General features: G+C 31.9%; 1 protein-coding gene across 1 annotated transcript; it reads right to left on the bottom strand.

Moving 5' to 3' along the window:
- Window positions 1-5,629: 5,629 nt before the first annotated feature.
- LOC114283529 (uncharacterized) lies at window positions 5,630-10,450 on the bottom strand. The gene is made up of 3 exons (XM_028226389.2): window positions 10,296-10,450; window positions 9,916-10,126; window positions 5,630-5,969 (listed from the first exon to the last, which is right to left on the bottom strand). Exons 1-3 carry the CDS (start codon window positions 10,342-10,344, stop codon window positions 5,915-5,917), a joined length of 315 nt encoding a protein of 104 aa, XP_028082190.1. The 5' UTR covers window positions 10,345-10,450; the 3' UTR covers window positions 5,630-5,914.
- Window positions 10,451-14,987: the final 4,537 nt, after the last annotated feature.

The following is a 14,987-nucleotide window of genomic DNA, read 5'->3' as shown; positions in this document are numbered from 1 at the left end:
TAGGCCTTTTTAAATAATGGAAAATAATGGTGAATTTTAGATTTTATTTTATTATTTTTTTTTTTTTTAGGATTTGGGTGAATTTTATAATTTAAATATGCTTTTATGAACATGTACAGTTTAATTATTCTTTGTAAAATATTGAATTTGATGGTTTGATCAATTTTTATTTTTATTTTCTGTTATGATGTTTTTGTGAATGGAATGTAAATAATCGGCTCTTAGAGAGTGAGAGACGGCACCACCGTCGGAAAAAATAGAAAATTTTAATATTTTTATTAATTTTGTTATAGGTTTTACTTTTTGCGACGACATTATACTGTCACAAAAAATAGAAATTTTATTATTTAAAATAAAAATTTTATTATTTTTTAATATTTTTTGCAACGGCATTACACTATCGCAAAAAATAGAAAATTTCATATTTTTTATACTTTCTGCGACGGCACCACACCGTCGCAAAAAATAGTGTTTTTTTTTTAAAAAAAGACTATTAGCGACGGTATTTTTTGCCGTCTCAAATAACATTTTTAGCGACGGTAAAATATGGCCGTCGCAAAAAAGTCAAGAAATTTCAAACTATTAGCGACTGCACGGTGCCGTCGCAAAAAGGTAAAAAATGCCGTCGCAAAACATTAGCGACGGCACTTACCGTCGCAAAAACTCTTTTGCAACCCCTGCAGTTGCGACCCCCTCTTGCCGTCGCAAAAAGTCATTTTGCCGTCGCAAAAAGTATTAGCGACGGCATTAGGAGTATTAGCGACGGTATTTTACCGCCGCAAAAAGTCAATTTTTTTGTAGTGTCATAGCATGAGTAGTAGGTAAAGGACCAAACCTCTTTTGTTGACTGAAAGTTCCTACAAAGATAGTTCCAATAGTTCGAATAGTATTATCAAAGTTCTTGCTTCTTAGAGATGTGGGGAATTATAATCATCTGAAATGAAATTGAAACGACACAAATATTAGGTTGACATCGCATTTTTTTTAATCGATTGTGACGTATTAATTATGATCAAATTTAATCATGTTCTGTCGATTAAAATCATACATTATTTTTAAAAAATAACATTGGTCACATTTGTTATTATTATTATTATTATTATTTCTATCGATAAGTATGTTGACATGGCATGATAGATGTATTAGGCATGTGACATGTGACATGTTAACTAAAGGGTAAAAAAATTAGCCATTGCAGTCATTTAAAAGTTAGTTGTTTAGATCAAAGAGTCAAGATTAAGTCAAGCACGATGCCTCTGCAAAGTGATTCCTATGAGCATGAGATATGAATGATGTTGAGGAAATCATTAGATTTGATTACCTTGCTTGGTGTCATATGATTGAACTTATAAATAAATCAACAGAGATACAACTAAGATTATCTCAAAAACCATTCACACACCTTGCAATCTATTTAAGAGTAGTTAATTTAGCAATTGCTAGGAGTAGATAAAGTGATAGCTTTTCTAATCTCCATTTCTTTTCTTCTGTCGATTGTTACATTTTTTTAGTTCTTTATTCCTGTTTAAGTTATTGTAATTGGTAGCAAGTGACAATATATTTGAATAAATATATATTCTATTTTGTTATATTTTTTCTTTGCTTGATAACCTCCAAAGAAGTTCATAATCTATTTAAGGCATAGAATTCAACCCGAAAGTCTAATCTGTCACGACCCGACCCTAGGGGCTTAGGGTTAGAATCACAACTTACTAACTCATTCTATTTGTAACAAATTAAACTGCGCAAGTGGAAATAAAAATAATTAAACAAAAAATTACTCCATTTTACTATTTTAATAAGAGAAAATACATTTATAAGGCTTTTATTATTTTATTATTCAGTGACCGACCCTGAGTAGAACAAAAGGGAGCAAAAATATATAATAAAAAAATATATATATATAAAAAAAGACAAAATAGTGGTTCAACATCAATCCATGTGCATGTTCCATTTCGTGAGGTTATGGGTTTTCCGTATATCTTGTCACCTGAAAGGGTAACAGCTATAAACACACAGCAGAGTAAGAAATATTATGCCAAGAGTATAGGGAATACAAAATAATCATAAATAGTTAGTTAGGCCAAAATATTTACATAACTCAATTTGGTAAATAAATCATTTAAGTGACAGAAACTGAAGTACAGAAATTATGTAAATAAATAACTATAACCACGATATATAACAGAACAGAACATAGATCACATAAGTGACAATCAGAACAGAAGTCAATGGATCCATGACAAACAGAGGACTACAAAGTGGCCAAACAGAGGCCAATAGTTATTTAAGTCCTCCAAGGCATGAGACTCCCGTGGTAGTACTTACAAAACATAATTGTTTATAAGGTTATAGTCAAATATTCTTTAAAATTTAAACAAATATATTTGTGGGTTCCATTTTAAACAAATAGAGTTCAGAAATTAATCCACGTAATTGAAATATTTATAAAATATAATTTGTATTGATATAACTAATAAAATACAACTTGTATAAAATACATTATGGTAAGTCAAAACATACGTAAAATATATTATGGTAACTCAATGTATAATATAACTCACCTTAATATTAAACCTCAGCCTTACTCCACTATTACAACCTTCCTACTATAAATTTCTACTTCCACCAACTTACGAACCTCTCCCCATCTCTCTCTCTCTCTCTCTCTCTCTCTCTCTCTCTCTCTCTCTCTTTTTTTCTTCCTTTTCTCCCCACTGATTTTATCAACTCCACAGATATTGATCAATTCTTCCCTATTTATAGGGAAGCAAAAGCATCCCAACATGTAGCACTACTCAAATCCTGCCTAGATTTGATCATAACTCAAATGGATATATACTTATCTTAATAAATATTTAAGATAATTATACTTTGGCCCAGTTTCCTAATATAATTATATAAACAAATTAATCTCTAATTAAATTATGTTTTATCGTATACCAACAGAAAATTAATTATTTATTTTACTACCACACCCATTATTATTATTATTATTATTATTATTATTATTATTATTATTATTATTATTAGCTATTTACTCTTACTTTTATATTTATTTATCTCTTATCTTTAACTTTAATTTGGCTCAACTAGTATTATAATTTCATATTTCTGTTAATTTGACCCCAAATAATAATCCCTAATTAATCTCATATTTGATAACCCAATGCCAAATTAGATTATGTATTTATTATTATTTATTTAATAATATATTATCACATGCACTCACAATTATATATAACTATAAATATTTATGTGGTATTTAATTAAATGTTCAGGGTGTCACATAATCTTTTTTATATTTATTAAAAACTAATTTAAGTCTATCGATTCATTACTGTCGATTAGGCTTAAATCGGATTTTTGCTAGCATAAATTGACGCACCCGGTGGGACCATTTTAACTTGGAGTAATGGCAATGAAGAAGCAGACTAATGCGTATAAAATCATGCCTTCAAGTAGCATATTTATATCTTGTGAACTTATGGATGCAAACCGCCAATGGAGTGGCAATATTTCCATGAATACAGATTATCAATAGAATGCCTCACTTTTTGAAAATTGTCAGTGTTATGGTGGTGGTTCTACTGCTTATTGCCAACATAATGGCATCACAAATGATATGAAAATAATGATTTAGCATTATGAGAATGAAATTTATTGTTGTGGGAGTGAAATTTTAGTCCTAAAAGAATAAATTAATTTTCTTTACAGGCAAATATTTCAAATAATTTCATCATTTCCGTATTATTTGACACAAAAATATTTAAATTACTGTGATGGAAAAATTAATCGATTTAGAGACTAAATTTTTTTAATTAATGAAGAAATTCTATGTTGGAAGCAAAAATTAGAAAACATAATAGACAATGAAAAATTAAGATATGAAAATAATATGGCTTATAAGATTAACACACATATTGTTAAAGACTCAATCATTCATGAAGAGCCAAGGTATGTGACTCGAAGGGTTAGCACACCAAGTCAGGAAGATAATATATGACTTTGAAGAATTTTCATAGGCCATTAATTGCTAAAATTAAAAAACAATCCCTTCTCTAAAAAAATACGGAGAATTCTGATGACAAAAGTTCACTTGGGGATGTAATGTTTTGCCAAATGTGGCAAAAAGTGAGAAGTCATTAATGGCTAAAAAAGAAGAACAACCTCTTCCCTAAAAAAACGTTAAAAATTTATCACAAAATAATGGTAAAATTCACTTGGGATGCATGATTTTAAGTGAAAGGTAGCTGAAAATTATGAACTCGGGCAGCATGGTTTTAAGTAAAAAATGTCGGAAAATTATGAACAACCCATATTTGTTGAGTGTGAATTTTTTGACATTGTTTAAAGTGTCAAAATTTATGAATTTTTTATGACATTTAATTATGTGAGCTTTGGAATTCAACATCCACTTTGGGTTTGTGGATCACATAAAAAATTAATTTTCATGACATGATTTGAAAAACAACAATAGTTGAAGAATGCTATATGTAGTGAATTCTCTTTAATTAGTCAAAATGTAACTAGCAAAGAATTATTTTATTCTAAAAATAAGAATGTGATTCTCTGCTATATCCCTTGATTGAGCCAAAAATAGGGTGTTCACCAATCGACAATGATAGATTAAAAATTACTATGGGTGTAATATAACTCTACAAGAGTTCGAATTGTTTGAACCATAAAATATTTTCTGTTGATTGTGATAAACCGATTTATAAATCATTTAATTTTATTTTATTCTTCAATCCATTTAAATGATGGGGCATTGTTGGCACCACATTTTATTTTTCTAACGATTGTGGCCTATTAATTATGATCAAGTTCACTTATGGTCTATCGATTGAAAGCATAGACTATTTTTATATTATAACCTTGGCCACATTTGTTATTATTATTATTATTTCTGTCGACAAGCATGTTGACGTGGCATAACAAATGTGTTAAGGACGTAGAATGATGACATGTTAAATAGAGAGTCAAAAAGTCAGGCATTGCAGCCATTTGAAAGTTAGTTGCTTACATCAAGGAATCAAGACCAAGTCAAGCACCAAATTTGCAAAGTGATTCCTATGAATATGATGATGTTGAGTAAATCTTGACATGTTGAGGAAATCATTAGATTTGATTACCTCTCTTTATCTCTTGTGACTGAACTTATAAATAAGCCAAGAGAGACAACCAAGATCATCTCAAAAACCATTCAATCATCGAATAATCATGATATCTATTTAGAAGTAGTTAATTTACCAATTGCTAGGAATAGATTAAGTGATAGTTTTTCCAACCCCCATTTCTTTTCTTCTGTCGATTGTTATATTTTTCAATTCTTTGTTCTTGTTTAGGTTTTTGTAATTGGTAACAAGTGACAATCTATTTAAATAAATACAAATTCTGTCATGTTCTGTCTCTTCTTTGCTTGATAACCTCCAAGAAAATTCTTAATCTGTTTAAGGCATAGAACTCAACCACAAAACTTGATCTTTTTTGTATTTATTAAAAATCAATTTAAGTCTGTCGATTGATTCATTACTGTCGATTAGGCTTAAACCAGATTTTTGCTAATACATTGCTAGCCAAACACAGAGATGGTCACTTCTGCATAGATCTATACCGACAGGATAAATTGTCTAGATTAATTGTTCACATTCAAAAACCCAGAAAAAGCAGTGATACAGATACAACATTCAGCATAGTCGTAGTCTTCTGCACAACATCAAAAAAAAAAAAAAAACAAAAAACAAAACAAAACAAAACAAAAAAAAAAAAGAACAAGAAAAAAGAGAATGATAGTTCTCATTTAGTCACACACACTAAATGGGGCTATGCAGACATTCATGAGAAATCGGGGAATGTATCACGAACTATTTATTACATGTATACCTGATTGATCAAAAGCCCACTTCTCAACCTAGAAGCAGCAACAGCAACGCTCCAGCACACAGCAGCAACAGAGAGCAGCCAAACTGCAGAACCAACAAAGAACATAAATGGAAAAAGAAAATGCAACATAAATCAGTTTAATGATTGTCTCAAAGAAGGTATCCTCTTATCAGAGTTATCAATCCCAGGTGCAATGTAATCCAAAAACTCGGAACAGAGTAGGAAAAATTAAGCTCCTTTCAATTTCACTCTAATGATATTTCATGATGTGTATCATTGTGTCACGAATCACAAACTATGGGAAGTAATTCAATATTCTCATACTGGTACAAATGACATGAACGTAAAACCCAATTTCCTAACGTGGCATCCTACAAAACAAATGGTGACACAGGCAGCCACTTTTCTTTAATAGGAGAATCATAAAATTTATAATTCAATAGAGTCTGTTAACAGGGCCAAATATGTGACCATCTCTGGCAAATTCGTTATTTTAAGAATATTATACGTTTTTCTCTAGCACCAATTGTAGCAGTGCAGTCAATTTGATCACACACACTAATTTACGGAGTCTGTCAATGGGGCCAAATATGACTTGAATATCGTGGAAGTGGTTGAACGAGCTGTCAGACATGCAGTACTTGAAAGACTAAGAGATAAAGCAGTTCAACTAAGAGAAAGAGAAAGAGAAAGAGGCAGCAGAGTACGGGAGTTTCAAGTCTTTAGCTCAGGGAAGACCTCTCAGAAGATGATGCATAAAAAACTTGTGATGTAAAGGAATACTTACTTCTACTTATGGAAGGTTAGTCACATGACCACAACAAAGTGCTCGGATTTCTCAGGATTTTGTTGACATATGTTAGAAAACAATCGGGGTGTTAAGATTTGTCTCGTTTCTAAAGATTCCATACATGGGTTTAGTAACACGGTCTCTCTCTCATAGTAGGAATAACCATAGTTGCAGTAATCGTGCAGCCAGGTGGCAATTCTGAGTAAGAATCGCGATTCCGCGTTTTTTAGAAAGAAACGTGTAAGAATCACGTTTCTGTGGAGAGAGAAACGCAATTCAGTTCAAGATGGGACCGTAAAGGAGAGAGAGAGAGAGAGAGAGAGAGAGAGACTTGGTCTCGCCTTCGACGTCGACGTTTGCTCTAGCCCTAGCCTTTGCCTTCAACATCGACGTCGACCTTCGCTCTCACCTTCGATCTGCTCACGATCGCCTTCATCTTTGCCTTCTCTTTCTCACTTGCGCACTCTCTCTCTCTCTCTGGCCTTCTCACGATCTATATAATATAAGTAATATATATATATATAAAACATAAAACATCTAAAATAAAAGAAATCTATTTAACATATAATAAATAAAATAAATCATCTAATTGTTTAAAAAAAATCTATTTAAATCATATATAATAAAAAATCTTAAAAAATGTATAGAATAAAACATCTATTTTTCATTTATTTTTACATAATTTATTATTCCTCATTTATTATAATAAATAAAATATAATTAATACAAGTAATACATAAGCGCTTCTAATCTACGACTACTCTAAGTGGCCATGTTCCCCCGCTTCCACTTCGTGCAACTAAGGGAATAACCCAAGATAGTACCCATGAGGGCATAGTGCCCAGGGTGAAGCATCCAAGCCACTACATCCCAAGAGTCCCACAATCCATGTTGAAGACTTCGATGTGTCTAAACCCTACTTAGAGTAGTAGATTGTGCAATATTACCTCTGCGGTAATGAGGCACGTGATATGATTCCAGTGGGATGTCAGATAGACAATACTTCATAAAAATGAAGTCTGAGGGCTTAGACAGGATCCCTGTAAGTCATTTAATTTCCTTTGATTATGACCATACATGTGTCCCTCAAGCTCAAAGGGTAGTACGCTTAGGTTTTCATGTCAACGTACCAAGTATGCATCATTGCCTATGTGTTCACGACACGTGGCACTATATGAGGTAGCTACAAATCTATTCAATTGGAAGAAATGGATACACTAGTTGACCCCAACTAAGGCCTGGTTTGGCATAACCTATATAATCCATCTTTTTATCTTTTTTCCATCACATCACCTCTCTACTTTTCTGCACATCTTTTCGTAAAAAGACAAAAAGTGCACTTTTTTAGGACACCCCAAACTAACCCTAAGTGGGTTTAAACTTGTTTAGTTTAAGCATGTTAAAAAAATCTGAAACTGTTGATCTAACAAATGAGGAAATTTTATTGTTCAATTACAAATCAATTGCTATTAAATGTAAATCTATGCTTCCATACCAACATTAAAATATGTAAAAGCTTAATATGTTAACCATCCTATGTTACTCTGAAATTGCACTAGGAGTTGATCTATGAGAATCCTAGTTGTGTACTTCGTGGTCGAAGGCTCTCAAAATTTGTCTGCCAGAAAATCTGATTCATTAATGGTTACTATCTCATGTCAATATAAAGGGAAACAAAAAAAACACAAATAATCCCATCAAAGAAACAAAAATGTATGAACAATGTAAAGAAAAAAACTATTACAAATATATAAAGGTTCTGAATCTGCACCAACAATAGATTGCCACAGTATAGAAAAAAGTGAAACAGTCCTAAGCATAATCTCACATGTAGAAACAGATACAATTCTCCAATTGGGTAAAAAAACTGAAGGTAAAAGCTTGATATATTCTGTTAAAAAAATAATATAAAAAAAGGCTTGATATATTACAACAATTAGTAGAAGTATATTTTGCCCATCTAGTACCAAGTTTTACTTAAACAAAGAAAACCAGAGCAAACTTCAATCAGTCAGTCAACAAAGATGATAGGAAAATATTAAATTGGATCAAAAATTTCAAATGCTCTACGTTAAGATTTACCAAATTGAAAAAAATGAAACTAGGGTCAAGCATATGTCTGAACTTCAGTATTTGACTATCAGTTTTCAACCAACAACGCAATCCAGGCATACCAAGTTGTATCAGCGTTATGAATCGTAGTAGAATAGATTTAGTTGTATTGGTAATGTAAAATTTCAAGCAATTGGTGTAAGGGAAGAACAATAGAGAGAGGATCCGTGAAATAGACCAGTTCAGAATGGGGAAGATATAACTACCCCTCTTTCAACCAGCTCAATCGAGCCACCAAGGTTGAGCAATTTGACATAGCTTATCCCTCAGTAACTCAACAAGCTTAAACCCTTAGCCTCCACCCCACAAGTCTCCAGCAACCAGTCTGCTTTCTTGGTATGTTCTTCACATCCTACCACTTGACTTGCCAAACTAATCTAGCATCTTTCGTTTGCTTGGTTCTTTATTGGGTTATTCGCCTGTTTGAGTCAGCTATTTAGCTAATCAACTCAAATCAGCTGCAAACTTAGCTATAAAACTCATGTCCTCACAAGCTTTTGACTCAAGCCACTCACTCAAGGTACTTTTCACACCAAGCATTTCTCACAAATCCATTTATTTATTAATTATCTTCAATACTTTTGCTTAAGAGATAAGCAATTTAGTTGCTTCCATAGTCTTTGACTGGCGGCTTGCTCGATTAGGACCTTTTTAAGGCTTCCTTTTTAGCATAAATATATTCTTTTTAGCGTCATACATAATCTCTCCAATTGGCAACACATAACCCAAATCAATCAATACTGATGAAAAGCTGTAGTAATTGAGCAAAACACAAGGATTTTGCACGTATGATAAATTCCAAAACTAAGATCTTGGAAATTTGACTAATTAGAAGATTCAAGATCAATTTTTTAATTCGATGTTTATAACAAATTCCAAACTTGAAAAGCAATTGAAACTAGGTGGATGATGAAATTATTATGGTTGTCATAGTTAACATAATAAACTCCAACTTGAAAAGTAACTAAAATAGATCTAATTTGGACATATCAAAGAAAAATCATCATCAGAATTACAATAACCCATCACAAACCACCAATCTATGCAAATAAATTTCAGATAAGATAAAAAAAGAACAATCAATATCATCAACCGATCAAGCATATAACCTAAAAGAGATGACATACCAGCTTCTCAGAAGTGAAGAACAGCCGTCATCCATTTGGTTATGGTGGTGGTGGTGGTGGTAAGCATGCTGAGGCGGTGGAGGGTAGGTATTGAAGTAACCTTGATAGCTTTGGGGACCAGGGGGTCGAGGCGGCTGCGGAGGAGGGTACCCTCCAAACGGCGGCGGAGGAGCCCCTGATGGGTGGGGATGCGGCGGACGCGGCCCATAACCTGAAATCAAAAATCAAAGGTCAACCCAGAATCAGTAATCAATCAGTGAGTAAAACCCATAACCTGAAATCAAAAATCAAAGTCAACCCAGAATCAGAAATCAATCAGTGAGTAAAACCCATGAACAGTATTATTTAGATTTTGTAAAAGATTTGGATTTTGAGTTTGCCTTGTGGGTGATGAGGGCCCTGATGGCTTGTGTGGTAAACTTGACTCATTGCTTCAGAAATGGAAGTAGAGCTCTCTCGATTTTGAGTTTAGCATATATGTGTGAATGCTTGTGTCGGTACGCATATTAATGTCAATTAAAGAGCACACAAAATAAAAATAAAAAATAAAAATAAAAATAAAAATAATTGGACGGTTATGGAAAGTATTTTTAATTAATTAATTGATTAATTTAAGATCGATTTGAAATGTTCTAAATAAATATATTTTTTAATTTTTTATAAAAAATATGTAAGAGAATAGAGAATATGAATAAAAAAAATAGAGAGTAAATATTAATAAATATTAATTGATGTTATCCAAATAAATATATATATTTAAAGAAAAATATATTTTTTTTAAGGCTAATGCTAGAGAAATCAAATTTTCTACCAAATAAATGACTAAATATCTCACATGGGTGTAGAGTCCGCAATTTTATGGACTCCACCCCCATGTGAAATATTTGGTCATTTATTTGATAGAAAATTTGAAACCTCTAACATTTTCCTTTTTTTTAATACTGGCTAAACAAGCGCTTAATAATGAGTGCGTCGATTGTTGCAAAGATGTTTGGGACCATAAACAGTAACAATTAAACAGTGACAGTAACAAGAAACAGCCGAGGACGAAGAAGTTTCCTAGCAGATGCCATCACCGCTACCAGCTTAGAGCATTTTCTATGTTATTTGTTAAGGTTGTTATCATTTGATAATGAATAGTATTATTTTACTAAATTATAGTAATGGAATTCTAATAGTTACATATTATTTTGGTAAATTTCAATCAATTTTTTTTCTAAATTTATAAGTGTTGTTTGAATATAAATTTTTGAGTGATTTTTTTTTGTTTGTTTGTTTTTTTTTTTTTTGTCTTTAGTGACATTTTTTGAATTGTTTCTAAAAAAAATTATATATTTATATTATTCCTGACTAGACAAATATAAAAAATAAAAAATTGAAGAAAAGAAAATTAAATATAATTCACTCCACCAAAATTCATACCACTACAAAACAGCTCTGTTTCTTTCATCACCACCGTCCACGTACAAATCATCAATGGTTGAGATGATTTGTGTAGAATCATTCAACCTTATTCCTCTCCTTCTCACTCTCTCTCACCATTTTGTCCTCCTTTTTCATCTCAGTCTCCCTCTCTCTCTCTCTCCGATTTGCGATAGTGTCTACCCCCAATTACCGAAGACAACCTTTCCTCCGTCTTCCTTTCCCTCTCACTCTCTCCCTCTCCCTCTCCATTTCCCTTTCCCTTTCACTCTCAATCTCCCTTTCCCCCAAGCACCACCGTCTACCTCCACCCCTCTCTTTCTCTCACTCCTCTTTCTCTCTCGCTCTCTCTCACTCCTAGAATGGATCAGCGACGTTGAACAAGATCACGAAGAAGATTGAAACCTTAATGAAAACAAAGAAGATCATCTAAAGAACACGAAAAGGATCAACCCATTTCTGTCAGGTATTTTTTTGATTTCACTGTGTTGATTTTCTAATTTTTTTTTTAAATTTGTTTTTCTTCAAATTGCTAAAATTGAAAAATGGAAATTGATTTTGTGTTTTGAAAGGATGATGATTGTTGACTTTTTAAATTGATCTTTGTTTTTAAATCAACGTGTTTTGAAAGGAAATTGATTGTTGATTCTGTGTTTGGAAATTTGGTTCTTGATAATTTTGTGTTTTAAAATTTTAAATTGTTGATTTTCTAGATTACTTCTGTGTTTGGAGATTGATTATATGTTTTGAAATTTGATATGTTTGAAATTTGTGTAATTTTTTGGTGAATATTGCTTCTGTGTTTGGAAATGATAATGAAAAAAGGAGGGAGAGAGGGAGGAAAGAGTTGGTTGAAGCTGACTTGACAGCTTTGGTATTTGCCAAAAACAGCCACTGGTAAAACTTACTATTGAAGGTGCCTTTCTATTAACTGCTGCCATAATTTGGCAATAGCAGCTCCAATGGCACACCATTGGAGATGCTCTAAGGTGTTTAAAAAAATTGTCAAACTGTAATTTAAATCGATTCAAATTCACAATTTAACTTGAAAAAAATGATCCAGTTGAGTTAAATGAGATGAGGTAAATGGTAAAAATTTACTAATTGATTGACCGGTAAATTAATTGGCAACCCATTTACTAACTCAACTTGTGTATTGTTTTGCTTGGAAATAGGGGTGTAAATCTGGCCTGGCCCATGTCGGGCCTCACTGGCCCCCGCCAAAATTCAGGCCGGTCCATGAGCCTAAAAATTAGGCCTAGGCCCAATGGTGTTTGGGCCTTGGGCGGGCCAGCCTGGTGGGCCTAGGTTTCGTCTCGGGCTTGGGTGGGTCTGATTATTTTTTTTTTGTTGTTATTTTAAAATTTTTCTATCAAAATTTTATTATTTGTCACTAAAAAAGACACTAGGTCTTGAGCGGGCCGGACTTCAAAACTGATAGCCTAGGGGCTCAGGCCTAGGCCCAAACGGGCCGGGCCCACCCCGACAACGGGCCATTTTTACACTCCTACTTGGAAGTTGGTTATTTGATTTTTTTTTAATTATTATTTTAACTTGATTTAAAAAGTTGTGCTTGGAAAGTTAGTTGATTTTTTTTTTTTTTTGTAGTTAATTTGATGAATGGGAAAGAAAAAATGAAAATAATTATGAATTGAATGTGACATTTTGAGTTGTTTTGGAAAATTGGTTAAAAATTGACTTTTTAATTTTTTTTTAAGTAGAGAGGTGATGTGACTCAAAATAAATTAAATGTCAATTTGGCTTTTTACGGTTGTTTTGGTAAGATGGTTAAAAGCTGACTTTTTGACTTTTATTGACTTTTTTTCAAAAAAAAAAAAAAAGGTGTAAAAAATATGAAAGATGATATGACCCAAAATATGTTTTTTTTTTTTGGGTATATCGGAAATAAAGGAAAAACAAAAGGAACTACGTCCTAACAACCTCCTGAGAGAGGTGAACAATATCCGCAATAAGCAAGTTACGGATTTCCGCTGGAGGATCGTTAACAATTAGTAACTCAGCTGGTTGATTTTCTCCTAGTTTTGCCAATGCATCTGCGCAAATGTTGGCTTCCCTTTTGATATGTTGGATGGTGCAGTCACAGCCTCTCATGATAATACGCGCATCCTCCACAACGCCCCTAAAGGGACATCGCTCTCTCAGCTCTCCACAACACCCAAAATATGTTAAAAGCTAAAAGATGGCCTTTAACCATCTTTCCAAAATAACCATCTTTCCAAAAGAGCCATTTATCTTATTGATTATTTTAATTTATTTTGTATTTTAGGGACTTATTTTAACCTAATACTCTTCCCAAATAAGGCCTATATCTATATACAAATTTTTTTTTTTGACACATGATTTTTAACTCGTTCATCTTATTTAAATTGCTTATTTGAATTTTTCAAAAATTTTAATTAATTTCACCAATTTTGAAGATGGTGTAAACATAAATTTCAAAACATAAACCTTACACTTTGGATCATTTACCATGTGTATTATCAAGAAATCAAGACAAAATGACATACCTGAATCCATTGATGAACGGTTAAACGGAAGCGTCTGATTGTCAATAAAACCTTAATATTGATTTTGTTAGAGCCTTCTAATCCTTTCCCTTTGGTGCCTTATGTTTCTCCTTGAGAGGATTTAGAAAAACAAAACAGTATTCTTATTTTTTCACCTTGGGAAGGAATAGGGACCATGACCTTTTAAAGGTTGTAATTGGTTTTCAAAACTGAAAGGTAATGAAAACTAATAAATTAACCATTATTAGTTTTAAAACTGAAAGGTAATGAAAACCAACTTTAACCAATATGTTTTAATTTCTATTTCTGCCCCTCATAGAAATAGAAATTATACAACTAGTATCTACACATTAGGTCCATAACACATATACCCTTAAACCTATTAACTAAATTGAATCACTTAAATTGTAGGCTTCTTATAAATGATAACACCACATTTAATTATGTGGTCCCATTGAGACATTATCTAACAGATGGGTGTATTAGTAGTGAGTTAAAAAAAAATTCAATCCATCAAAAGTCATAATTTAAAATTCATAATTTTCTAACAACAGAATATGATTTTTAGATAATTGAATTAATAACAAATTAAAAATTAGATACGTTAATGTTGTGTTTAATTGGAAAATTTAAAGAAAAATTTAAAAATAAAAAATAAAAAATATATATATGTAAAACTAAATGAAATATAAATATATTTTATTTTATTTTATTTTATTTTTCAAAAATCATTCATAACTCTACAACCAATCACACCACATTTATCTTTTTCTAATGGAACCCCACACACCATTAGCAACAGCGGATAGAGGAAAGCAAAGCAAGTATCACCGTCGCGCGTTTAAAGTAGTGGCCCATGCGTAACGCGTGACAGAACACGTGTTTGGTCCAGCCTTTAGCCCATTTTGATTGTATTTTTTTTTATTTAGTTATTTATCATTTATTTATTTATTTTTTAATTAATTCTACACTAAAAATATTAAAAAATAAATCAAATTTGTAAAAAATCTAATAAAAAAAGTAATTTTTTGTCAAACTTTTCAATACAATCACTTTTTGTTCCTTAGATATATACATTTTAAATTTTTAGATATTTGGTATTATTAAAAAAATATTCTATTG

Source organism: Camellia sinensis, chromosome 10, assembly GCF_055761805.1.
Source record: "Camellia sinensis isolate YWXY chromosome 10, ASM5576180v1, whole genome shotgun sequence".
Classification (NCBI taxonomy): domain Eukaryota; kingdom Viridiplantae; phylum Streptophyta; class Magnoliopsida; order Ericales; family Theaceae; genus Camellia; species Camellia sinensis.
This window is presented reverse-complemented; position numbering and strand designations above follow the sequence as displayed.

Excerpts from the sequence above, each read along its gene's own strand:
- LOC114283529 (XM_028226389.2), bottom strand. The coding sequence starts at position 10,344 with ATGAGTCAAGTTTACCACACAAGCCATCAGGGCCCTCATCACCCACAA. Across the intron at positions 10,127-10,295 it reads GGGCCCTCATCACCCACAAG|GTTATGGGCCGCGTCCGCCG; the intron begins GCAAACTCAAAA and ends TTTTGATTTCAG. Across the intron at positions 5,970-9,915 it reads TCTTCACTTCTGAGAAGCTG|TTTGGCTGCTCTCTGTTGCT; the intron begins GTATGTCATCTC and ends TTGGTTCTGCAG.